The 24967-nt window shown below is 44.0% G+C and overlaps 1 protein-coding gene across 1 annotated transcript; it reads left to right on the top strand.

The window, feature by feature from the left end:
- The first annotated feature begins 895 nt into the window (after positions 1-895).
- Spats1 (spermatogenesis associated serine rich 1) lies at positions 896-23560 on the top strand. The gene is made up of 8 exons (XM_041655321.1): positions 896-911; positions 5627-5774; positions 9306-9451; positions 12243-12404; positions 16401-16521; positions 17803-17865; positions 23177-23292; positions 23524-23560. The coding sequence occupies exons 1-8, from the start codon at positions 896-898 to the stop codon at positions 23550-23552; spliced, it is 801 nt and encodes a 266-aa protein (XP_041511255.1). The 3' UTR covers positions 23553-23560.
- Positions 23561-24967: the final 1407 nt, after the last annotated feature.

Below are 24967 nucleotides of genomic sequence, written 5' to 3'. Positions count from 1 at the left end.
AATATTGTATGCATAATAAATAAATAAGTATAAAAAAAGAGAAAAACTAAGGTGGAGAGCAATGGAGGATGACACACGACATTGACCTCTGGCCCCTGCATGCATGTACCTAGGCTAGTGTGCCTCACACACACACACACATGTGCATGCACATGCATACAACACACACACAAATATCAGTATTTATATTAATTAAAACATTCGTATTTTTTCCCACTTAGCCATAGGAGAAACTAAGTATCGATATAAATTTAGAGACTAAGCTTGAGTTGGAGAAAAAAAAATACAAAACCCAACAATTTTCCATGCAAGATTTACTAGGGAAAGGGTTGGAATACATTTCAGTCTATACCATGGAAAGAGTAATAAGCTCGTAAGGGTGAAACTTGGGAGTGAATCCGTTTTCTGTGTGACCTTGAATGAGCCTTGCTCAGAGTCAGTTTCCTATTTTGAAAAACGCAGCTGGCTGTTGAAGGAAGATAGCACCCAACAGGGAGCCTGGCCCAGAAAAAGGCTCCCTAAATGGTGGGTGAGTTCTGCCTAATCAGAGCCAATTCTAAACCTGCATCTGCAAGCTTTGTGAGAGGCACCGTTCACGGCCACTGGAGGTTACAGGAGTGGCAGTGGCAGCTGCTTGGACAAGAGCCACAAGCTAAAACAAAATCCTGAGCTTCTTCACGCCTGAGACCCCCATCTTCAACCCAGGCCAGAGCACCAGGTTCTGGGAGAGAGGCACATCAGGACTAGCGCGCCAGCCGGCAGGAAGTGGCAGGTTGTCCTGGCAACCCTGGACCGAGCCTTGCAGGCGGTGGTAGGCGCCCTTGCTTTCCCTTTGCATCCTTGGCATTCGGCAGTTCCGTTGCCAGTTGGTGCTTTCATCTGGGCCATAAACGCCATGGAGTCGTCCAAGGGTAGATCAAGGGCTCTTCCCCCCACCCCCGCAACCTAGGGAAGTGGGTGTAGTACTCAGTGGTTTCAGTAGACTCTGGGATGGGGTAGGACGAGAGTATCTGAAGCCCTGAGTGGGGAGGGAGGGCAGGCAGTGGCGGCTGGGGGTTGGGTGGGGCGAGGGGAGTTGCCATTCAAACCCAGGAACACCACAGAGACCCCAGCTCTGCCTCTACCTTTCAAAGGCTTATGGGGTATGTTGGGTTTTGAAAGACAGCCTTTCTAACAAGACCCTTTGTTTGTCTCTGGTTTCTTTCATTTAAAATCACCGCGTGCACAGGTGAGCCCATGACTACTGGAAACGGCAAACCCGGCTGCCAACTTCCTCCCATTCCAAGAGCAGCCTCTACTAGAGAGCTGGAGAAGGTTCCAGAGAACAGTGACTTGGGCATGACCAAGGTGGACAGGAGATTCAGTTGAGTTCTGGGTGGGCTTACAAGCCTCTGTAGTTCCAGGTTTGGCTCATGGTTTTAGTTTCTGTCCGTGGTCCTGTTGCTTTGGACCTCTGATGACATATCATAGTGACGTCATGTGTCAGATCAAAGCATCTCCACTTTGGTCAAGAAACAACGATTGTTTTTTAAAGGTTATATTTTTGTGGGTTTTTTTTTTCCAGTTTGATTTGGAATAAGGAGGAAGCCACTTCAGGGGTGAGCCAGGGAGGACCCATACTGTTTAACTGGATGGTCTATTCTCAACACATCCTCTCAGGAGACACACATCTAAGGTTTATCTTAACAGGGAGTCCAGGTCTTGTGGATGAAAGGGTCAAGCTAGCCCCTTGTACAATGTGTGGGTACGTGCTTTTTATCAGCAGGAAGGGCCCATTACTCTCCTTACTGCTGTAGGTACCCACCCTAGATCCTTAGCCTGCTTGTTGAGCAGAAAAAGCAGGAAGTAGGGAACTGAGTTTTTTTCTTATCGAAAACACTCCATATTAAGCCCACATATTTTGCTGAATTATCCTTCCCCTTGCTAGACAGAGGGGGTTTGCATTAGCCCAGATGACAGGTGTGAGAGAACACACTTCGTTGATGGAAGATGTTGTTTCTGCCCAAAGATGTGAAAATCTTGAGTTTTACAGATTGCACCAAAGACAGACTTTCTTCCAGACTCTCTTTCTCCATGAATTCCTTTCTTTTCTGGAAGGTTGTTCCAGAACCTTCCTTTGGTCTTAAAAAAAATGTCCATTAAAAATTAATATGGCTTGGCTGGACAGTGGTGGCTCACACCTTTAATCCCAGCAGTTGGAAGGCACAGGCATGGAGATCTCTGATTCAAGGCCAGCCTGGTCTACAGAGCAAGTTCCAGGATAACCAGGGCTACACAAAGAAAAGCCTGTCTTAAAATCCAAACCAAACCAAACAAAAAAGTCTACGTGTGTGGATATGTACACATGAATGTAGCTACCCATGGGGGCCAGAAGAGGGAGCTGGAGTTACAGGTGGTTGTGAGGCTCCTACAGAGGGTGCTGGAAAATGAACTCAGGTCCTCTGCAAGAGCAGCAAGGGCTTTTAACCCCTGGCTATTTCTCCAATCCCCACTTTGGTTTTTTTTTTTTTTTTTTAGAAGATGTCATTCTTTCTCATCCTACAGTGATTTAGAGAAGCATAGCTTACCTGGCATTCATTAGAGCAGGTTTCCTGATGAACGGTGAACATCTAGAGCAGAGAAAGTATCCTGAGCTTGTCACTCCTCACCACAGCCTTTGAGCTAGGCAGCAACCCGTGGCGGGATCTGGGAGTGGGGTAATTGACTTCCCCAGAGCACTGCTGCCATTAGTCCAGAAGGCACTCTTCCCGTGCCTGGGCAGGGCAGTATAACGTGATTAGTAAAAACTCAGAGACAAATATTGGGGTTCAACCTGAAGATCAGAAAAGCAAAAGCAGCCTAGCCACTAGAGCGCTCTTACCTCTTTGACATCTTCAGACTGAATTGAAGCAAGTCCTGTCTCATCTCTTCCTTATATCCTCTCTATTGCTAGGATTAAAGGCATGCACCCCCACCGCCCGGCCTCTGTGCCTGACTAGTGTGGCTGCTTTGCACTGACCTTCAGGCAAGCTTTAGTTATTAAGATACACATGAAATATCCATCCAGGAGAGGCATTTGAGGCCCTATATTCGGGGAAATGCAGTATTTGCATTTAAGAACCCAAGTTTCTAATTACTGTTTTAGTTGGATCCCACAGGCTTTAATGTGTAGCACCTAAGTTCACTGAACGTCAATGTGATTTCCATTATGATGTTTTTTTGATGAATTATTCAGCAATGTGGTTTGAGCTCCCTAGCTTACGGCGGGGTTTTCGCTTGGGGCTGTCTTTATTATTGATTTCTAATTATGTTACGTTGGAAGTGGAGTCTATATGTCATTTTTTTTGGCTCTTTTGTGGCCTGGCATAAAGATGGTTCCTTCTCTGGTTGCTGGGGACTGCCCTGCCCTCCTCACAGCTCTGTCCCTTTTTTGTCCATTTCCCTGGCCTTGGCTTTATCACAGCTGCTCCTACCTCTGGCAACCACTGGCCTCACTGTACCTAAGGTCACCCTGGGCTCTGGCTCCCAGAGTTCTGGGAGTCTATAGCTGTCACAGGCCTCAGTCCAGAAAACATGGAAATGGGATGGAGAATTTTGAAGAGAGGATGTAGTTTGGCTAACCTTCGAAATTTGGAATCAAAACCATAATCCCGAGAAGGCTGTGCTGTGTGTCTACTCCTTTCACTTTCCTCCTTCCCTTTCCCTCCCTTACCACCATCTCCTCCTCTTCCTCTTCAGTTCTCTCTCTCTCTTCCTTCCTTCCTTCCTTCCTTCCTTCCTTCTTTCCTTCCTTCCTTTCTTCTTTCTTCCCTCCTTCCTTCTCTCCTTCCTTTCTTCCTTCCTTTTCTTTTTTCTTGATTTTTCAAGACAGGATTTCTCTGTGTAGCCTTGGCTGTCCCAGAACTCACTCTGTAGACCAGACTGGTGTCAAAATCACCCCGCCTCTGACTCCTGAGTGCTGGGATTAAAGGCGTGTACCACCACGCCTGTATAAATTTCTTATCACAAATGATTTCATTGTGTTTATTGAGCTTCTGTGCTCTGTGAAGTTATGCACAAAGAAATACAGTGTCTATTCATCTGGCCTTTAAAATAAGTAACTGGAGGAGTGGAGAGGAGAGGAGGCTCAGCCAGTAAGAGAACTTGCTGCTCTTGCAGAAGAATTCAGTTCCCAGCATCCACATCAGATGGCTCACAGCAATCTGTAACTCCAGTTCCATGGGATCTGATGCCCTCTTTTGGCCTCCAGGAACACATGCACACATGTGGTACACACACAGACATGTAGCCATGCAGCCATACACACTTACACATAATTAACAACAACAACAATAATAAATCTTAAGAAAATAATTTAACAGGGCACATGATAATGTAAGATGATAAAGAACAGACTGACTTTCATAAGATATAAATCAAACAGCAAACTAAAAAGAATGATTCATCTCTCCATATGATAGCCACAGACTTAAAGGACTCTTTTGTCATTACCAGTGGCTGGGAGGGTTAGAATTATTTTCTTCTTTTCCCCTTTTCTCCTCCTTGAACTCTTTATGTAGCTGAGGGTAACCTTGAACTTCTGATTTTCCTGGCCTCTACCTCCCAAGTGCTGGTATCACAGGCATGGGCCACCATGCCTGCTTTCTTCAGTGCTAGAAATGGAACCCAGGACTTCCTGTACACCACGCAAGCATGCTACCAAATGAGCTACATATAATTCTTTGCATTCATTTATTCAAGCGCTGCTTGGGATCTGAGTCATGCCAGGTGCTATTTTAGATACCATTGGTGGCAAAGTTATGTTTGTGAATGAGTGGCTCAATAATGGGAGGTATGGAAGTTTCTGAAGGCGCTTCTTGAGGCCATGGTCACCAGCTGCACTCATTCATCCTGTCACGGGATGGAGAATTCTCTGGAGAATTGTGCCATACTGTATGGTGTCTGTACAGTGAATAGCGACACCTAGCTGCTTCAGATCTCTCTGCACGCAGTTTGGACCAGGTGAGCCCTGGGGAGGCATAAGCAATCCAGATTAGTGGTTGCGATTCAGACTCTGGCACCACAATATTGTCAACAAACTTGGGCCTGGATGTTTAGTTTTTCCCTGAATGTAGGTGAGGGCATAGCCTTCTGAACCTACTTCCTCACCAGGCGTGCATGTGTGCATGCATGTGTATGTGTGTGAGTGTGTGTGTGTGTGTGTGCACATGCATGCATGCACTTAAGATCACTTACAAGAGCTAGATGGGATAATGTGTGTGGCGGGGGTTAACACGACTCTCAGGACACAGTAAATACTAAATCCTAGCTGCTTTCAAATTTGACTTATTGGGTGTGAATATAGGTGTGCTTTGCCATGGTGCCCATGTGGAGGGTAGAGGAAAACCCTCAGAATGAAAGAAAATAAAGATGGGGCATCCTAAGAGATACTGTCAAGAGTATGATTACCTGGGCTGGAGAGGTGGCTCTCTTGCCACCTCTGAGATCTGGGGATTGAACTCAGGTTGGCAGGCTTGGCAGCAAGCCCCTTTCCCCACCAAGCCATCTCACCAGACCCCTTCCCCCATTTTAAAAATATAATGTAGGAAATAAAATAGGCTGTCAGATATTTCAGCAATATACTTAAATGGTGACATCTGTGTTGCAGGTGCCAAGCACAGTGATGTTCTAGAGTCCAGGGGTTCCTTGGCCAGTAGGACAGCCTCTGATGGAAGGACCAGTCTTTCATCTTCTGATGAAGTAGGTTGGAGAGACACTGAGCCTCCAGGACCCCCTGGAGGGTTGATTCACTCTGAGTAAGTGTGTGTGTGTGTCCTGCTAGACAACAACTTTAGAACTAGGCTACCTAGGTTCAAATTCCAACTCCTCCAATGATGATCTGTGTGAGTTCGGCCAAATTGTATTTTTTTGTTTTTAACATTTATTTATTATTTATTTACCCCCATGTGTGTGCATGCATGCCATTATGAACAGGTGGAGATCAAAAGATAACTTGAGAGAGTTATACACACGCGCACACACACATACACTATCAAAAGAATGAAAGAAAATAAAGAACGAGCATCCTAAGAGATACTGTCAAGAGTATGATTACCCGGGCTGGAGAGATGGCTCAGTGGTTAAGAACACCGGCTGCTCTTCCAAAGTTGTCCTCTGATGTCCATACATGTGCTTTGGCACACACTCCCTTATTCACACACTACACACTCACACACACACACACACACAAACACACCTACTCACACTAATAATGATGATGGTGATGATGACGGTGATGTGGTTGGAGAGAGGGTTCAGTGGTTAAAAGCACTGACTACCCTTCCAGAGGACCTGGGTTCAATTCCCAGCACCCACATGGTGGCTCACAACCATCTGTATTGGGATCTGATGGTTTCTTCTGCCATAAAGGCACATGGAGCACTCATATACAGAAAATAAATAAATAAATCTTAAACAAGACAACAAACTTCTTTTTTTTTTTTTTTTTTTTTTTTTTTTTTTTTTTTTTGGTTTTTCGAGACAGGGTTTTTCTGTGGTTTTGGAGCCTCTCCTGGAACTAGCTCTTGTAGACCAGGCTGGTCTCGAACTCACAATGATCTGCCTGCCTCTGCCTCCCAAGTGCTGGGATTAAAGGCGTGCGCCACCACCGCCCGGCTGACAACAAACTTCTTAAGGCTGAGAATGTAGCTCAGCATAGAACACTTACTTGCCAGACTGCCAAGGCCCTGGGTCCGACCGGGGTCCTTCATTTTAAAAATGATAAAAGAAAAAAAAATCAGAGTGCCAAAGAAGCATGCGTGCCTCTTATAGAGACCAGAGACCTCCAGGGGTCCACCTCCCGTGCCTCCTTCAGGTAACACGGGAAGACAGGTAAAAGTAAGAGGACATAAGTGGTCATGAAGAGAATGGAGCCAGAAGTCTCTCACTGGCTAAGACCCAAGAGTTCCAGCACAGAGGGCTGGAGAGATGGCTCACCTGGCTTTGGTTCCCAGAACCCATAAGGTGACTCACTATCACCAGGAACTCTAGTCCCAAGGAATCTGACACCTTTTTCTGGCCACCATGGGCACTGTGGATACATGGTACCTTTACATTGCAAATAAAACACTCATACACAAAAAACTAAATTTTTAAAATCCATCTAACGCAAAGGCATTCTGTCCCTTTTTAAGTGCACCGTGAAGTGGCACTAATTACATTCACAGTCGTACAACCACTGCCACTATCTGCTTTTTTAATAATTTATTTTTATTTTATATACATTGGTGTTTTTGCCTGTTTGCATGTCTGTGTCAGGGTGTCAGATCTCCTGGAACAGGGGTACAAACACTTGTGAGCTGCCTGTTGGTTGCTGGGAATTGAACCCAGATCCTCTGGAAGAGTTGCCAGTGCTCTCAACTGCTGAGTCATCTCTCCAGCCCTGCCTGTTTTCAATCAAACACAAACTGTGTATCCACTGAGCAGAATTCTTTCCTGTTCAGCTCCTAGGAACTTTGTTTTTTTGTTTTTGTTTTTCTTTTTTGAGACAGGGTTTCTCTATGTTGCTTTGGAACCTGTCCTGGAACTCACTTTGTAGACCAGGCTGGCCTCGAACTCACAGAGATTCACCTGCCTCTGCCTCCCGAGTGCTGGGATTAAAGGCGTGCACCACCACCGCCCGGCTTAGCTCCTAGAAACTTTTCAGCCACTCTCTGCCCTTGTATTAGTGGACTCATATTGATTTGTCCTTCTTTGTCTGGCTAGTTTTTACTTCAAATAATTATTTTAAGGCTCACCCATGTGATAGCATGTTGCAGAGCTCCACTCTTTTGCAGGCTGAAGCCGAACTTCATTTGTTCACCGACTATTGACGGATGCTTAGAGCTACTCATATTCTGCAGTGCACACCCGTAGACAAGTGTCTGCCTGAGTTTCTGTTTTCTGTTCTTGTGGGAATACGCATAGGAGTATAATTGCTGCATCGTGGAGCAATTCCATGTTGTACTGTATGAGGAGTTAGTACCTTGACTGTTTTTTCTTAAAACTGGTTTAAATATCTATGTATGTATATGCACCATATGCATGCCTGGTGCCTGTGGAGGCCAGAAGAGGGCATCACATTCCTTAGAACTGGAGTTACAGGCGGTTGTGAGCTACCATGTGGGTGCTGGGAATTAAATCCAGGTTCTCTATAAAAACAACAAGTGCTCCTAACGAAATAGTGATCTCTTCAGCCTGTTTTATAAAAACTACAATTAATTAGTTTAGTGTGTGGCTGGAGGCTAGAGGACAACCAACAAGAGTTGGCTATCTCCTTCTGCCTCATGGGTTGCCAGGGGTCAAGCTTAGGTCCTCAGGCTCAGCATCTATCTATCTATCTATCTATCTATCTATCTATCTATCTATCTATCATCTATCTACCTACCTACCTATTATCTATCTATCTATCTATCTATCTATCTATCATCTATCTATCTACCTACCTATTATCTATCTATCTATCTATCTATCTATCTATCTATCTATCATCTACCTACCTACATACCTATTATCTATCTATCTATCTATCATCTATCATCTATCTATCTATCTATCTATCTATCTATCTATCTATCATCTATCTATCTATCTATCATCTATCTATCATCTATCTATATCTATATCTATCTATCTATCTATCTATCTATCATCTATCTATCTATTATCTACCTACCTATCATCTATCTATCTATCTATCTATCTATCTATCTATCTATCTATCTATCATCTATCTACCTACCTACCTATCTACCTACCTATCATCTATCCATCTATTATCTATCTATCTATCTATCTATCTATCTATCTATCTATTTATCTATCTATTTTTTCAAGACAGGGTTTCTCTGTTTATCCCTAGTTGTTCTGGAGCTCACTCTCTTTAACTCAGAGATGCACCTGCTTCTGCCAGTGCAGGGATTAAAGACGTGCACCACCACTGCCTGGCTAACCTTTTTTTTTTTTTCTCAAGACATGGTTTCTCTTTGTGTAGCTTTGACTGTTCTGGAACTCACTCTGTAGACCAGGCTGGCTTTGAACTCACAGAGATTCGCCTGCCTCTGAGATTGAAGGCATGCACCACTACTGCCCAGCTAACTTGATTGTTTTAAAGCATGGATCTTTTGAGTACGTTTTAGTACCTTCAAGTTGTGAGTCAGTAAAATACACCCTTTATAGAAACTTTATAGGGACTTTATAAAAAGCGAGGCTAGTCCTGTTGCTGAGAACGCATGTACTGATAGTTCACGATCAGTGTGATTGCCAGTTTGAGCACGGAGGTGAATCTAAGCCTGCCACTTGCCTTCCAGCACAGCGGCAGAGATGGGTCAGAAGTCTTCCTCTTCCTCCTCCTCCTCTTCCTCCGCATGGCCTAGTCGCCCCTCTCAAGTTTCACTGCCTGGGTTCCAGAAGGAAAAATACCCTGAGGAACTCAGCCTGCTTAAGTCACAGACAAGTGAGTAGACCCTGGGTTTTCCTGCAAAGGCCTCTGCTCCTGGGGCCTTTTCAGAAATCTGTCCTATTATGGGCCAAGTCCCGGAAGACCTCCCCTGCCCAGTGTCAGACATTTGGTACGCTTCCTCTTGGGTCCTCATGATGGCTTTGTGGGAGATATGTATGGCCATATGGTTTTCATAAATGAAAGGCCCAGTACAAGTGCCATAAAAGATATCAAACAGCATAGAAGTGTATAGACATAAACCCTCTTACTCAGTATTCTCCAACAATATTCTTCCCCACAGCTGTGAAAGGCTGAATTTTGAAATGTGTACACCTGTGTATGTATGTACACACACACATAGAAAAGCAGTCATATGTTATATAATGCAGCTTTGACCAACAGTGGCCTGCATAAATGACAGTGGTTCCACCGAAACATGGCGAGGGGAAAGCCTCCCACTGACTGTGATGTCATAACTTTGCTAATGTCGTAACACACACGTCGCTGTGGCTGTGGTGACGCTGGTGGCCAGTTATAGAAAAGCATAGCACGCGCATCATATCTGATAATGATAAGTTACTATCCCACTGCTCTAGATATTAGTGTACTACACTATACCATCACTACAAAGCGTACTCTCTCTACTTATTACAAGAAGTGAAGGGGGCTGGACAAGGCAGTTTAGCAGGCAAAGGCCCTTGTGCCTAAGTCTGAGTTTTGACCCCCAGGATGCACATGGTGGAAGGAAAGAACTGACTCCTGGAAGTCGCTTGTCCTCTGGGCCCGCGCCACGGTGATGCAACCCACGTGTATGGTGCACGTGCGCACGAAATACACAGTTAACCACCCAACAGTATGCTTGGCTATACTGCGGCCTCACACACTGTGTTTAGGACATCTCTTGATAGCGTCAAGAAACCACATGGAGTGAACAACTGCACCAATTACTTTTCACACCTGTGAATAAGCAACTTCACAAAGGGTTCATTTTGACTCAGCAACCCATGTGGCAGCGGCAGGAGTGAGAGGTGGCTGCTCACACTGTGTCCAGTCAGGAAGGAGAGGGTGGTGGTGGCAATGGCTGGCGCTCAGCTTGTTTCTCTTTTCACTCAATCCAGAATTCAGTCCACACCCCAGCCTTCCTACCTCAGCTAACTCAATCCCGAAACTCCCACAGACGTGCTCAGAGATGTGTCTCCTAGGTGACTCCGGACTCCATCAAGCTGACACCGACCTCTTTGTGTAGATCTGTGCAAGCACACTGTGGTGTTCAGAGAAGAACAAAGTCATCAAGTGACAGACATAGAATAACTGAGTTGTAGTACACAATGTATTTTCCCTCAATGGCTGCATAGATCACAGACCTCTTTCTGCAGCAATGCTTTAGGTCATGTGACTGTTTTAGTTCTTTTCCTAAGAGAGTTATTATTTTATGTATGTGAGTGTTTGTTTGCATGGATGTGTGAGTACCTGGTCTCTGTCTGGTACCCATGGAATCCAGAAGTGGGCATCAGATTCCCTGGAACTGGGGTTACAGATGGTTGTAGGCCATCATGTGGGTGCCAAGAACTGAACCTGGGTCCTCTGGAAGAGCAGTTAGTGCTATTAACCACTGAGCCATCTCTCCAGCCCCAGGATTAGTTATGTTTCGTTGCTACAATAAAATACCATAACCAAAAACAACTAAGGGAGAAAGATTTATCCTAGCTTACAGTTCCAGGGGACAGACTCCAGAATGGTGGGGAAAGAGCATGATAGGAGAGGCAAGGAGCTGGAGGCAGGGAGGTCACATTTCACCCAGACATAGGAAGCAGTGGGGTGGAGACAGGAAGCAGGACAAAGTCATAACCCCCAGTAATGCACTTCCTTCATTGGGGTGGGGTGGGCTGGAGGGCTGAGGGTGCTGAGAAGGTGGCAAGGTGAGTTTAGATCGCAGCACCCATGTAAAAAAGCTGAGCGTGAGAGCCTGTGCCTGTAATCCCAGCAGGAAGGCCAGGGTAAGAAAGTTCCAGTTAGTCAAATGGGTAGTAAGTTCTATCCAGAGAGAGACCTGTTTCAAAAAGTAAGATGGAAAAGGCTACAGAGATGGCTTGGCTGTTAAAATTGTTTATGGCTTGCTCTTCCAGAGGACCTAGGTTCAATCCCCAGGACCCACATGGTGGCCAACATCTCTAACTCCAGTTCCAGGAGAATCAATGGCCTTCTCTGACTTCCATGGGCACCAGGCATGCACGTGGTACACAGACATACAAACAGGCAAAACACCCATACAAATAAAAGCAAAAATAAATATAAAAAAAGATACGAAAAGCAACTGAGGAAGACATTGGTGTTGACCTCTTGCACATAAACACCCACCTACACCCACACACGTCTACCTGCATGAACATACATGTGCACACACAGACACATACAGATCCCACAAAAGAGTTCAAATCAGCCTGGACTACATAGTGACATTGTCTCTAACAGCCAAAAGAGTATGACGACCAGAGAGATGGCTCAGTGGTTAACAGCACTGGCTGCTCTTCAGAGGACCTGGATTTGGTTCCTGACACTCACATGGTGGCCGACAACGCCTGTAACTCCAGTTCCAGGAAGATCCCAGGCCCTCTGGCCTCTGTGCCCACTGCATGCCTGTGGCAAACATACATGTTTGCATATGAACACGCTTACACATGCTTTTGCCAGTGCATGTGTGAGAAGGCTGGAGGACAAACAGAACCCGGGAGTTTTTACATCTTGTCATCTCATTGTCTTGTGGGCAGGGAGCAGGGCTAACGGGAATGTTTCTGATGTCTTGCAGAAGATGGGCAGCGTCCTGAGTGGACATTTTATCCGAGGTTTAGCAGCAATCTCCACACCTACCACGTTGGAAAGCAGTGCTTCTTCAGTGGGGTCTTCCGGGGCAACAGGAGGTCTGAGGCCGAGAGGACCCTGGACAAGAGCCTCGGGAAGAAGAAGTATGGTAATGTGTCTCGTTCCATCAAAGATGAAACACACGAACTGAAGCCCTTAGTTGTGGCTCCATGGGCTCTGCTTTCTCTGCCTGGGGACAGCTCTGCAGGGTCACCCTGTTGCCCACAGAGTAGTCAGGAAGACAGGAAGGCAGGGAGTCCAGTGCACAGGCAACAACTTTTGATGAAGGGCTTGGAATGCACGCCGATCCACATTTATGTCTTTCTCCAGCTCTCAGAAAATGCTAATGTGACATTTAAGTCACCAAGTGAGTCATTTCACATCATTAGAGTAGAAGCCTCATTGAAGTCCGAAGAAAATCAGGGGCGTTTCAGTTAGATGCCACCTGTCATGTACATTTAAAGTAAGCCTTGGCATGAAGTATACAGCGTTATTTTTGATTTAATTAAAGGCAACTAAGGTGAAATGGTGCACACATACCATATCTAAAACCATGTGTCACCTTGGTTTGTAACCTGGCGAGTTCTCTGCCCCAACTCACTCAGAATAGACTTCTCGAGAGATCCCAAGAGGTTGCTGAGCACCAGAGGGCCATTTATGGCACTTTCTTATAGAAATACCCGTGTAGGAGGAGGCAGCCAACGCCTCAGTGATGAATAAGGTTTTTGTAGAAGCTGTGCAAAGAGAAATAACTAACAACTTCTCTTGTAAAACTCATATAAAGGACAAATGGACTTTCAAATTGAGGCTTGGATTTATCTGGATAAAGAGCCGCAAGCATGGCCTCCGATGTGGGATCCTTATAGAGTCCCATGCCTTGCCCAGATCCTAAACTCCCTATTCATCAAGAGGAGATGAAGGGCTGCAGAGACAGCTCAGTAGTTAAGAGCCCTGGCTGCTCTCGCAGAGGACCTGATTCTATTTCCAGGACCATAAGGTGGCTCACAGCTGCCTGTAATTCCAGTTCTAGGGGGATTCGATGCCCTCTCTGGTCTCTGTGGCCACCAGACACACATGTAGTACACAGACATACCTGCTGGCAAAACATTCACACAGATGAAAATTAAAAAACAATCAGAGGAACTGCAGGCTAGGAATATGGGCTATTGTCCAAGCATAAGGACGTGAGTTCAGATCCCCAGCACCTACTCAAGAGCCAGGAGCAGTGGTCGTCCCCGTAACCCTGGAACTGAGGAAGCTGAAACAGGCCGATACTTGGAGCTCACTGGCCAGCCTTTAGCCACATGAGTTCAGTGAGAGACTGAGTCAAAAAATAAGGTAGAGAGCAATCGAGGAAAACATCTAGCATTGACCTTTGGCGTGTAAGATCACACATTCACATTGCACATCCATGTGCACGTGTGCACACACACAAACATGTATGTACATATACTACATACCCCAATACATATAGAAAGGGAAGTGCATGACATTTAATCGAGATACAGAATGTATACAATTTCCTTCTCCTCGCTCAGATATTTCACTCTTTGTTATCTAGAATGGAAGTGAGTGTTACACACAAGGACCACCATAATAAATGAACAGAACGTAACAAAGTTAACAAGCTTAGCAAGTTCAATACCTACCGATAACCACTTTTCTGTTTTTAGTTTTAAAAATATAAATCATAGAATAAAATGGTGCTCAGTTGGTAGCGTACTTGCCTAGCATGGCACAGCCTGGCTCCATCCCCTGCACACGTGAGATGTGACAGCACACATCTGTAATCTCAGCAGGTGGGAGATGGCCTCAGGGGGATCAGGTGTTAGAGGCTATCCTTAGCTACATAGTGAGCTCAAGGGCAGCCTGGACTACATGAAACCCTGTCCCAATGAGTTCAGAGTTCGCCCAGAACTTAAGCTCACACCGTGGCTCAGTCCTCATCAGAGACATTCGTGAAGTACACAGGAATTAGCACACAGACCACAGCTGGACAGCGCAGAGCGAGAGACTGTGCAGTGCTCAGGCCTAGGTGGGACGCCTCCATCATACTCCTCCTCTCGAGGCTCAGGGGAAAGGGGCAGGAAGATGAAGAGCCAGAGGTGGTGGATGGCTCCAGAAAGGCAGCATTTTCTTGACATAACAGGGCAGAAGGGAATATTAACTTACAGACTAGACAGCACACACACGGCCTACACAGACTCAGGCCAGACAATACAGAAATAGGGGAGTGGGCACAAGCCCTGCCCTTAGCCAAGAAGCTGCCGGGAGAGGGAAAATCAGTTTTCTTCAATGGAGTGACAGTGGGTATGCCAACCACACTCCAGGGCCAGCCCCAGGCTTAGGAGTTAGAAGCATAAATTAGATCCCATTGTGTGTATGTGTTTAAAGAGAAAGTTAGTACATGAAGTTGGGATCACAGTCATCTCTAACCATAGTCCCAGAGCATCTGACACTCTCTTATGGCGTCTGAAAGCATTGCACACACATGGTACACAGACAGACATGTAGACAAAACACTCATATACACAAAAGAATAAAATAATAAAAAATTAAAAGTTACACACCTTGCATGTCCAAACAAACAAACAAACAAAAAACCCACCAAGGAAATATATATAGGTTTTTTTTTTTTTGATAGGATTTCTCTGTGTAGCCCCGGCTGTCCTAGAACTCACTCTGTAGACCAACCAGGCTGGCCTTGAATTCAGAGATCAGCTTGCTCTCGAGTACTCAGATTAAAGGCATGTGCTACCAGTCCCTAGCTTGTGTATGTTTTATAATCTATAACGACAGAACACTTTTCTTTTCTTTCTTTTTTTTAAGACAGGGTTTCTCTGTGTAGCCCTGGCTGTTCTAGAACTCACTCTGTAGACCAGGCTGGCCTTGAACTCACAGAGATTTGCCTGCCTCTGCCTCTGAGCTGGGCTTAAAGGCATGTGCCAGATTTCTTTTCATTTTTTTTTTGTGTGTGCTGGGAATTGAACCTAGGGTCTTATATATGCTAGCCAAGTGAACTATATTCCCAGTCCTCCATGTTTGTGTTTATAAAGTTTTATTTATTACGAAAATTTCACACATGCACAAAGTTTATCTTGATCATACCCCCACCTCACTCCCCATCTCCCATCCTCTTGGACCACCCCATCACATCTTCTTCCTAACCTTATTTTTTATTTATTTTTTAAAAATTTAGGTTGAGGGGGCTGGAGAGATGGCTCAGTGGTTAAGAGCATTGCCTGCTCTTCCAAAGGTCCTGAGTTCAATTCCCAGCAACCACATGGTGGCTCACAACCATCTGTAATGAGGTCTGGTGCCCTCTTCTGGCCTGCAGACATACACACAGACAGAACATTGTATACATAATAAATAAATAAATATTTTTTTTAAAAAAAATTTAGGTTGGATGGTGGTGGCACATGCCCTTAATCCCAGCACTTGGGAGGCAGAAGCAGGTGGATCTCTGTGAGTTCAAGGCCAGCCTGATCTATGAGTAAGTTCAGGACAGCCAGGACTACACAGAGAAACTCTGTCTTGAAAACCAAAAAAAAAAAAAAAAAAAAAAAAAATTCTAGTTATTTCTTTTTAACCTTCAACTGGGGCTGAAGTTGAAGGTTATGTGAGGTCATCCATGAATGGGGAGAATCTTCTGGGCACATAGTCTTCAATAAAGATGACTCTCTCTCCCCGTGCAGCTATCAACTGCTAATAGATTCTCAGCTCTATGGCCTCAGAAGCTGCCCCCAATCTATGTGAAATTTAATTGGCTTGACCTTGTGCAAATCTTGCACAGATGCTGTGTGTGCATGTGTGCAACAGCCCTGCCAGACACAGGGGAGGGTATTTCACAACACTCCCCTTCCCTCTGGCTCTTACCTTCTCTCTACTCTCTTCTTCAACCCTCCAGGTTTTAAAATAATCGTGTCTGACAGCATAGTGTAGGGAAAATGTCACTGTGGACTTGAGGCAGGGCAGCAGAGCTTCATCCCACACTAAGCACGAAGAGGCTTGATCTTCATTGTCACGTGATTGCATTGCTGCTCACAGTGAGCGGGGCATTGGTTTCAGCCTTATGTGTCATGTTTCTAAACGCTTCCCACAGATATTGATCCCAGAAATGGAATCCCAAGGTTAACACCAGGGGATAACCCATACATGTTCCCAGAGCAGAGTACGGAGTTCTTCAAAGCGGGAGCAACTCTGCCACCAGTCAACTTTTCACTGTGAGTGCGTGCTCATTCCAGGGGAATTTTATTAGCTGTAAAGGAATCGGGTCTCTTCTGCTGTATGTAAATACTTAATGTATCATTTATTTTAGCTATGTATCTTGTGTGTGTGTGTGTGTGTGTGTGTGTGTTATAAGCACTGTATGTGCAAGTGTGCACGCTCATGCGTGTGCATGTGGAGGCCAGAGGAGGACTCTGAGGATTTTCTTCTGTTGTTCTCCACCTTATGCCTTTACTGGATCTCTCTGGCTGAACCCAAAGCTCGACATTTTGGCCACTGAGCTCCTGGGATTTGCCTGTCTCTGTCCCCTAGTGCTGGGGTTACAGGTACACACAGTTGTGCCTGGCTTTTATGTGGGTTCTGGGGACTTGAAACTCAGGTCCTATTGCTGTCATAGCAAGTTTCATACCTACTGACCCATTTCCCTAGTCCTTGTATAGGAATTATTTTTTAAAGGGGTGGACAGCAATAAGATATGATGGAGTGACAAATTCCTTTGAAAGTTCATATTTAGTTAATTTGTGCCTATACACACCGTGGAATTGAAATAATAAAAGACATGAGAGGGGCTGGGGATAGAGCCCCTCTATGGAACAGACATAGGCAAGGCCTTAATTTCAACCTCAATACAACAACAAAAAACCCCCCACTATCCTTTCAAGAAGCGCATGTACACACACGCATATATACACATATGTATATATACATATATGTTATATATAATGCATCACTGGGAGGAAACAATTTGGGGGAAGGAAGCGGAACAGTGGGGAGGGAGTATGAGAGGGCGATGGAGGGTTGACTATGAGCCAGCTCCAATGATACACATGTAGAGAAGTCAGGGATCCCATTATGTTGTACTTTTAAAAGCTGATAGACAAAGAAGGGGTTGTTTGTTAGTCTGATTTCTATTACCACATACTTGAAGGCTTCGGCACTTCCATACCCAGTCTGATTGCTAGTGATGAGTATATGGGTTGGTATTAAATGTGGAGGCGAATTTAGGAAAATACGATCAAAGAGGAGAGGCATTCAACTAGGAGGAAAACAGCTGTCGTGTTATATTGAAAATGGTTAGAAAACCAGTCACGTGAGAGTCAGTGGTCTTGATGAAACACAACAAAAAATTAAACGCGATTCCCTGTGCAGTTCTGAAGCCCACATTGGAGGGCTGACACCAGAAGGTGGGGGTGGTCTTGGAAAGGATGATGTGTTGCTCTCCATGCTTCAAGAGGTCATTGCAATCTCATGGTTATTTTACTGTTTTTTCCCCCCAGGGTTCCTTATGAGAAAAAATTTGATACATTTATTCCACTGGAGCCTCTTCCTCAAATCCCCAAGTGAGTTTTCTCACCAAGTTTTCTATGGTCCGATCTCTGAGAAAATGACACCCTTTTCTCCCACGGAGGAGCCTGCAGGCTGTCAAACCATGGGAGCCGTTTAAGTGTTCCAGCAGCAGGGTCGGTGCAGTTGGAAAGACACACAGTGGTCAAGGGGCTGTGGCCTCTGGCAACGGAGGGGGACAAATTCTACATATGACACCAGCTAACTGACAGGCGCCAAGGTGTGCTTGGGTATGCACAGGAGGGGCATTTACACGGAGCAAAAAGACTAATAACACCGTGTTCTCAAGAGCTGGATCACATTAGAGTGTTCTGGGAAAAACAAGCGCATGTTTGATGCCTGCAGCTGGGGAACTGGTTGGAGCTTCAAAACCAAAGGGAAAGCCAACAGAACACCATGTATTGGAACAGGACTATTCCTGTTTTTATACTAAAATAAAAAAAAGATGTGTGCATGGAGGCGCACATGCTGTGTGTTAGGAGTTGGTTCTCCCCTACTCTGGGCGTCTCGAGGACTAAGCTCAGGTTTGCATACTTGGCAGCAGGAGTCGTTACTAACTGAGCCATCTCAGTGCTCCTAATTCCATGTTTATAGAATTAAATAGTTTTAAATAAAAAAACCACGCGTGTGGGTACTTTGCCTGCATGTATATCTGTATACCATGTGTATGACCAATACCCAGAGACACCAGAAGAGGGTTTTGGATTCCCTGGAACTGAATTTACAAATGGTTTCAAGCCACCATGTGGATGCTGGGAGTCAAACCAGGGTCTTCTGCAAGAGCAGCCAGTGCTTTTAACTGTTACGGAGCCATCTTTCCAGCCCCCTGATTTCACACTTTTGCTCTGGCCATCTGAAGCTCATGCATTTATTTACCTCTCCTCTCTATTTTGTACTCCTGTAAGTATGGTGAGGTGGGTGCGTGTTCCCGAGTCTCACACACCGGGATGCAGTGGGAGTACCAAACCTCAGAGCTCGGGGAATAAAAGCCTTTTATTTTACTTGGCACCTCTCATGCCTTCATTATGCTTCATTATTCCCTGTAACATATAATTAGGCTTCTCATGTCTGTACTTTATTTTTTATAAACACTATTCTAGAATACTTAAAATACCACCAACCATCTAATCTTTGCATTCCACCCAACTGTTTGAGTTTTTGTAAATATATTTGTATGTATAAATCATAAAATACCAAGCAGGATGGTTTTTCGAACATATTATATTATATTATATTATATTATATTAATTTTTTGGTTTTTCAAGACAAGGTTTCCCTACGTAGCTTTGACTGTCCCAGAATTTGCCCTGTAGACCAAGGTGGCCTCGAACTCACAGAGATCTGCTTGCCTCTGCTTCCTGAGTGCTAGGATTGTATTTTTCAAAGAAAAAGCACTACAGACTAGGGTGCTCTTTTGTACTGGGGCCAATCTATGAATCAAGAGACTTGGGCTTTCTTCATGGCAATTTGACCTGGAAGTCATCTGCCCAACTGATCGTGTCAGGAGGCTAAAGGTCTCCAGTTTCAGGAGCTGGATCTACTCAGTGTTTCTTAGATTCAGCTCCCACTCCCTCAGAGCACAGTAGTTGAAAAATCTTATCTAGAGACTATTTTTTTTTTACTTCTTTGATTTTTTACTTCTTTGACAGGGTCTCATGTAGATCAGGTTGACCTCAAACTCATGACACAGTCAAAGAAAACCTAGGCATCATCATGCCTGTTTTATGTGGTGCTGGGAATTAAGCCACAGCTTCCTGCTTGCTTCAAAAGCAACCTTCCAACTGAGCTACCCCTCCAGCTGGCACTAGTACTTTTTTTTTTTTTTTTTTGGTTTTCTAAGACAGGGTTTAGACACATCAGCTTCCCAAAGCTGGGGTGGTAAACATGCCAACATGAGGTGGGCTCTCAGGGAACTGAGACAGGCAGAGACAGCTGTCAGAGTCACATTCATCTTGTGGTCAGAGAACACTGTAGGTGTGCACTAAAGCAACCCAGAATGAGAAAACCTTTAAACAGATACAGTAAAAAATGGGTACAGACAGTCATAGAAAAAATACACAAAGTCGTTAAAGAGAGAGTAAAGCAATAAAAAAAAATAAGCCACACAAAGTTGGGAAATACACAGGGTGTCTGGGTCCTGTATGGTGCTTCGTTGACTTTGAATTTTTTTTAACTTTTTTTTTATTGAGAAAAGAGAAAAAAAAAACAAATTTCCTCCTCCTCCCAGCCTCCCATTTCCCTCCCCCTCCTCCCACTCTTCTCCCCCTCCCCCCACTCCTCTCCCCCTCCCTCTCCAGCCCAAAGAACAGTCAGATTTCCCTGCCCTGTGGTAAGTCCTAGGTCCTCCCCCCTCCGTGCATTTCTAGGAAGGTGAACATCCAAACTGGCTAGACTTTGAATTTTTAAATGCTAATGTACAAAAAAACAATAGCTGCTGAGAGACACTGGATTATAGAAATTGATAATTAAACCTATATATTTTAAGAATATCTTAACTTCACAATGGAAGTCAGAAAATACGTTGCATTGGGGGACAGGTTATGCTTTTGTTTCCATAGGAAACAAAAAGCTATGGTTCTCTTCAAAATCAATTAAAATCCAGTTTGATTGGGAGAGACCTCCTGAAAATCTTGGCTACAGATATAAAAAAGGAAACCAAGAAAGACTATAGGACAGGTAATGCATATGCTGATCCCTCTACATGGGAACAGCTGCGAGACTGGATGAGACATGATAAATCCTGTTGGCTACAGAGTCCTCATGACTTATTATTACATGAAATTCTTTTATATGGCATGGATAGAGGTTTGGTTATACAGTCCAAACAAACTTATAAAGTTGACAGCTCAAACATGAAACAAAAAATCATCTGTAGCTGACTCGTATACACTGCACATTCCATGTTTGTTAACACACACACACACACACACACACACACACACACACACACACGTATGTCACCTTTAAAAGTTTATGGGTTTTCAGAAAAAAAAAGAACTAGACACCAATAAAGACAAGTATCCCAGGTGATCCAGCTTCTCAGAATGCCTTCTTTGTTGCAGTTTCCTCAAAATTCTGCATCAGAACAACTTCAAAGCTGCTAGCTGAGATGGTTCAGCCTCACAGACTATCCAGCCAGAACTTCAGATAAACCTTGCACTTTTCCATTACAGCAAGACTAGACAAGCTAGCTCTCCCAGGACTTGACCATTATCCCATTTTTTAGGGTTCCCTAAAGATGCTGTTGCCCCCAGATAACAGGAAGCAGAACAGAGGATACAATACCCACATTCCCAAGAAGTGGGGTGGATAGTTTTAGTCGTTCGATGGATTATGGTTGTTTATTGTTTAGGGGGATTAGTTACAAATTGCTGTTGGTCATAGTCAGATGAAAAGCTGAATAAAGATTAGATTAAGGATCTCTTTCTGAAAGGAAAAAGGGGGATATAGTACAGAAATGATGGGATAAAAGGGTGGATTGTTGAGTCTGCTTTTGAATAACCACTAATCTCAAATATATTACATTGGTGTGGATATTTTTTTTTTGTTGTTTTTCAAGACAGGTTTCCCTGTAGCTTTGGAGCCTGTCCTGGAACTTGCTCTATAGACCAGGCTAGCCTACTCACAGAGATACACCTGCCTCTGCCTCCCAAGTGCTGGGATTAAAGGCATGTGCCACCACTGCTCAGCATTATGGATTTTTGTATATTAATACAAATTTAAGGCTTTTTGTTATGCTGTATATATGTTTCTACTCTTGTTTAAGGCATTGTGCCTATGCAGCTCATTTAAAAATATAAAGTAAATTTCTAGTCCTTGAAAGTTATTATTACAAACTATTTAGGATAGTTAGAGAAATACAGGTTAGTAGCTAGTCATCTAACAATCAAATTTGAGGCCATGTTAGGTATGTTTTCAGAGTCAAACAGAGATATACTTTAGATATGAAGATGGGTTTCAAACACTTAAGAGACCTATAGAATATGCCATTAAAGATGTTTTAATAGCATAAGGTTTTTCATGACAGTGAGACACATATACTCTCGGCAGCACCAATTTACTTCAAAAAAGGATGACAGGCATCAAAGAACCTCCATATGGAGTTTGCCTTCAATGTAGCAAAACCAGTCATTTGGGTGAAAAACTGTCCTTTCCTTGACTGCTGACAATATGCTGTCCAAATTGGACGAGCAGGACACAAAAGAAGGTAACTGCCAAACTTTTCCAGGACAGAGTAGGACAGTCCTTCAAAATTCCTGCCTCATAAGAAAGTCTGTCAGATATTTTAGGCCTGTAGGCTCAATATGGACACCCCAACATTACAGAGGAACCTTGGGTGACAGTCTAGGCAGCCAGATGTCTGTCATTTATATAGTTTTAGAATTTGCTTACTTTGCACTTCCTATTTACTCAGGTAATATATTCTTCTTGGGTCTCTGATGGGGATTGAAGACTAGATGGTATACAGTTTTCTTTGTTGACAAATTCAGAAAAAACTTACATAAGAGATATAAAGTTTATAAGGTTGAGCAACATAGAAGCTTAAGCTATTTATCTAAGAAGATGTTTTTAAGTCTAAAAAGATATTTTTAGGATGGCAATACGAGTTATGATAGAAAATGGTTTAGGTATAAAACTTTGGACTCACTAAGATAGGATAGATAATAGAGTATTTTCTCTGAATTTGCCAAATATATATGAGCTAGACATTGTGAATATAATTCTTACTTGATAATTGTTCTTATTGTATACAGTTTTACTGGGTTAGAGTTAAAACCTTTCCTTTTTATTTAGACAAAAGGGGGAAATGTTGTGGGATATTTATGCACTGTGTGAAGATATATTGCTGTTGACTGGTTTAATAAAGAGCTGAATGGCCAGTAGCTAGGGAGGAGGTATAGGTGGGACTTCTGGGCAGAGAGAGAAAGTAGGAGGAGATAATCAAGGCATGAGGAAATGCCAATGAGACATGGAGGGAGTCAGACATACAGAATGAAAAGAAGGTAGAAAGCCACATGGTAAAACATAGGCTAATAAAAGCAGGTTAGTTTTAGGTTATAAGAGCTAAATGGGACAAGGCCAAGCTAAGGCTGAGTTTTCATAATTAACAGCAAGTTTCCATGTCATTATTTGTGGGCTAACGGTCCAAAGGAAAGTCCTACTACACTTTACTCACTGAGCTATCTCCACAGCCCCGAGGTGGAGGCCTCTTTCATTTTGTGGTGTGCAGTGTCTTACCCATTGGTGGTGTTTGTAAAGTTAACACGGCATCCATTCAAACTCAGCAGGATTGTGTTCTTCCTCCAGCTTGCCTTTCTGGGAGAAGGAGAAGGCCAACAACTTGAGGAATGAGATAAAAGAAGTCCAGGAGTTGGATAACTGGCAGGCACCGCCACCCTTCCTACACAGTGTTTTCTTCTCTGGTAGGTTCAAGAAATCTCAAAAAAATATAAATTCTGGAGTTCAGAAGAGCAGTCTTTTGGGGGGCTTCATATGGAGCTCAGAGATGGCAGAGCCTCTCCTGGAGTGGGTGTGTCTTCTGCTCCAAGGGTCCTCTGGCAGAGGTCCTCACATGCATTCATGGAGCATGTGTTGGTTGAGAGCTGTTGATTTGTAAGGGAACACACTCTTTAATGCTGTACCTCTATCCACAGGTGCTTTCATCCTTCCAAGACATCCCTGAGCAGAAACGAACCCCCAAGCATGCACTGACTGACCTCCAGCCAGCCTCTGCCATTGCTGGTTTTTTCCTACTCTTTGTTTTTGACATTGTCTCTGTCCTAAACCATTAATTTGACTCTAATGAGGAGTCATTATGATTTGCTTTAACTCTCAACTGTGAAAACTTGGAAAATGTACAGAGAAGTTGCACAAATCATAAAGTAGACATCATCATATCTTTCATCTAGATTCTACCATTGACAGCGTTTATCCCAGATCTCGCTCTCTCTCTCATGTTTTTGGCCCACTTGAGAGCTAGTGAAACACATCATAATCCTTTCCACCTCAGACCGCATACCTCAAGCATGTGTCTCTTAAGTGGTGGGTACTCTGTACCCAGTATATGCAAGTTTTATTTAGCACTGACAGCAATTACAGTTCACATTTATTCCGAAGAATGCCTGAAAGTCATTGCTAACAGGCAGACTCCTCAGACCGCTATGACAAAATGCTAGCGACTCGGTAGTTTATAAACAAAAGGAATTCTTAATTATAGTTCTGGAGGCCCAGAAGTCCAAGTCTAAGATGCTGGCGGATTTGGTATCTGGTAAGGCACTGCCTTCTTGCAACTTAAGGGAAAAGGTTTATTTTGACTCACAGAGCCAGAGGGCTACAGTCAGCCATAGTGGAGAAGACACAGCAGCAGGCAGGGAAGGCACTGAGGTAAAAGCAGGAGGATGGCTGATCACACTGTATCCACAGTACAAATGTGAACAGGGTATAAAGCTAGGAGGCCTGCTCCCAGGGACCCACTTCCTTCCCTGATGCCCCCCTCCTAAAGGATTAATCCCCTCCTGAAAGACCCCTTGAGACCAGAACAGCATTACTTTTTACACGGACACTTGATCACCTTTCACCTTTTGTTATGCCAGGCACTGTCAAAATCCTATCAAGTTTGCTTGCTTGCTTTCTTCTATTGACAGGGTTTCTCTGTGTAGCCCTGGCTGTCCTGGAATTCAGATATTTGCCTGCCTCTGGGTGATAGTGATGCAAACCTCTAATCAATTTTCCACGTCTTTGTGTTGGGGACTATATTAGTTTCATTTCTCATTGTCGTATCAGATGAGAAGCAACTTAAGGTTTATTTTGACTTACAGTTTGAAGTGATACAGTCTATCATGTCAGGAAAAGTATGACAACAATAATATGAAGCAAGCAGCTGGCCATACTGTATCTACAACTGTGAAAGGAGAGAGAGAGAGAGAGAGAGAGAGAGAGAGAGAGAGGAGGTTGTTCAGCTGGAATTCTCATTTTTATTTCATCTGTGACCCCAGCCCATGGGATGATACTGCTCACATGCAGGGTGGGTTTTTCTTCTCCATTAAATGTCTCTGGAAACACCCTCAGAGACATAGACAATCTTCTAAATCTATCACC

This window comes from Microtus oregoni, unplaced genomic scaffold (genome assembly GCF_018167655.1).
Source record: "Microtus oregoni isolate MIOR12 unplaced genomic scaffold, Mior012 000007F_ref0000211, whole genome shotgun sequence".
Classification (NCBI taxonomy): Eukaryota; Metazoa; Chordata; class Mammalia; order Rodentia; family Cricetidae; genus Microtus; species Microtus oregoni.
Note: the sequence above shows the minus strand (reverse complement) of the source record. Positions and strands in the feature narration are given on the sequence as shown.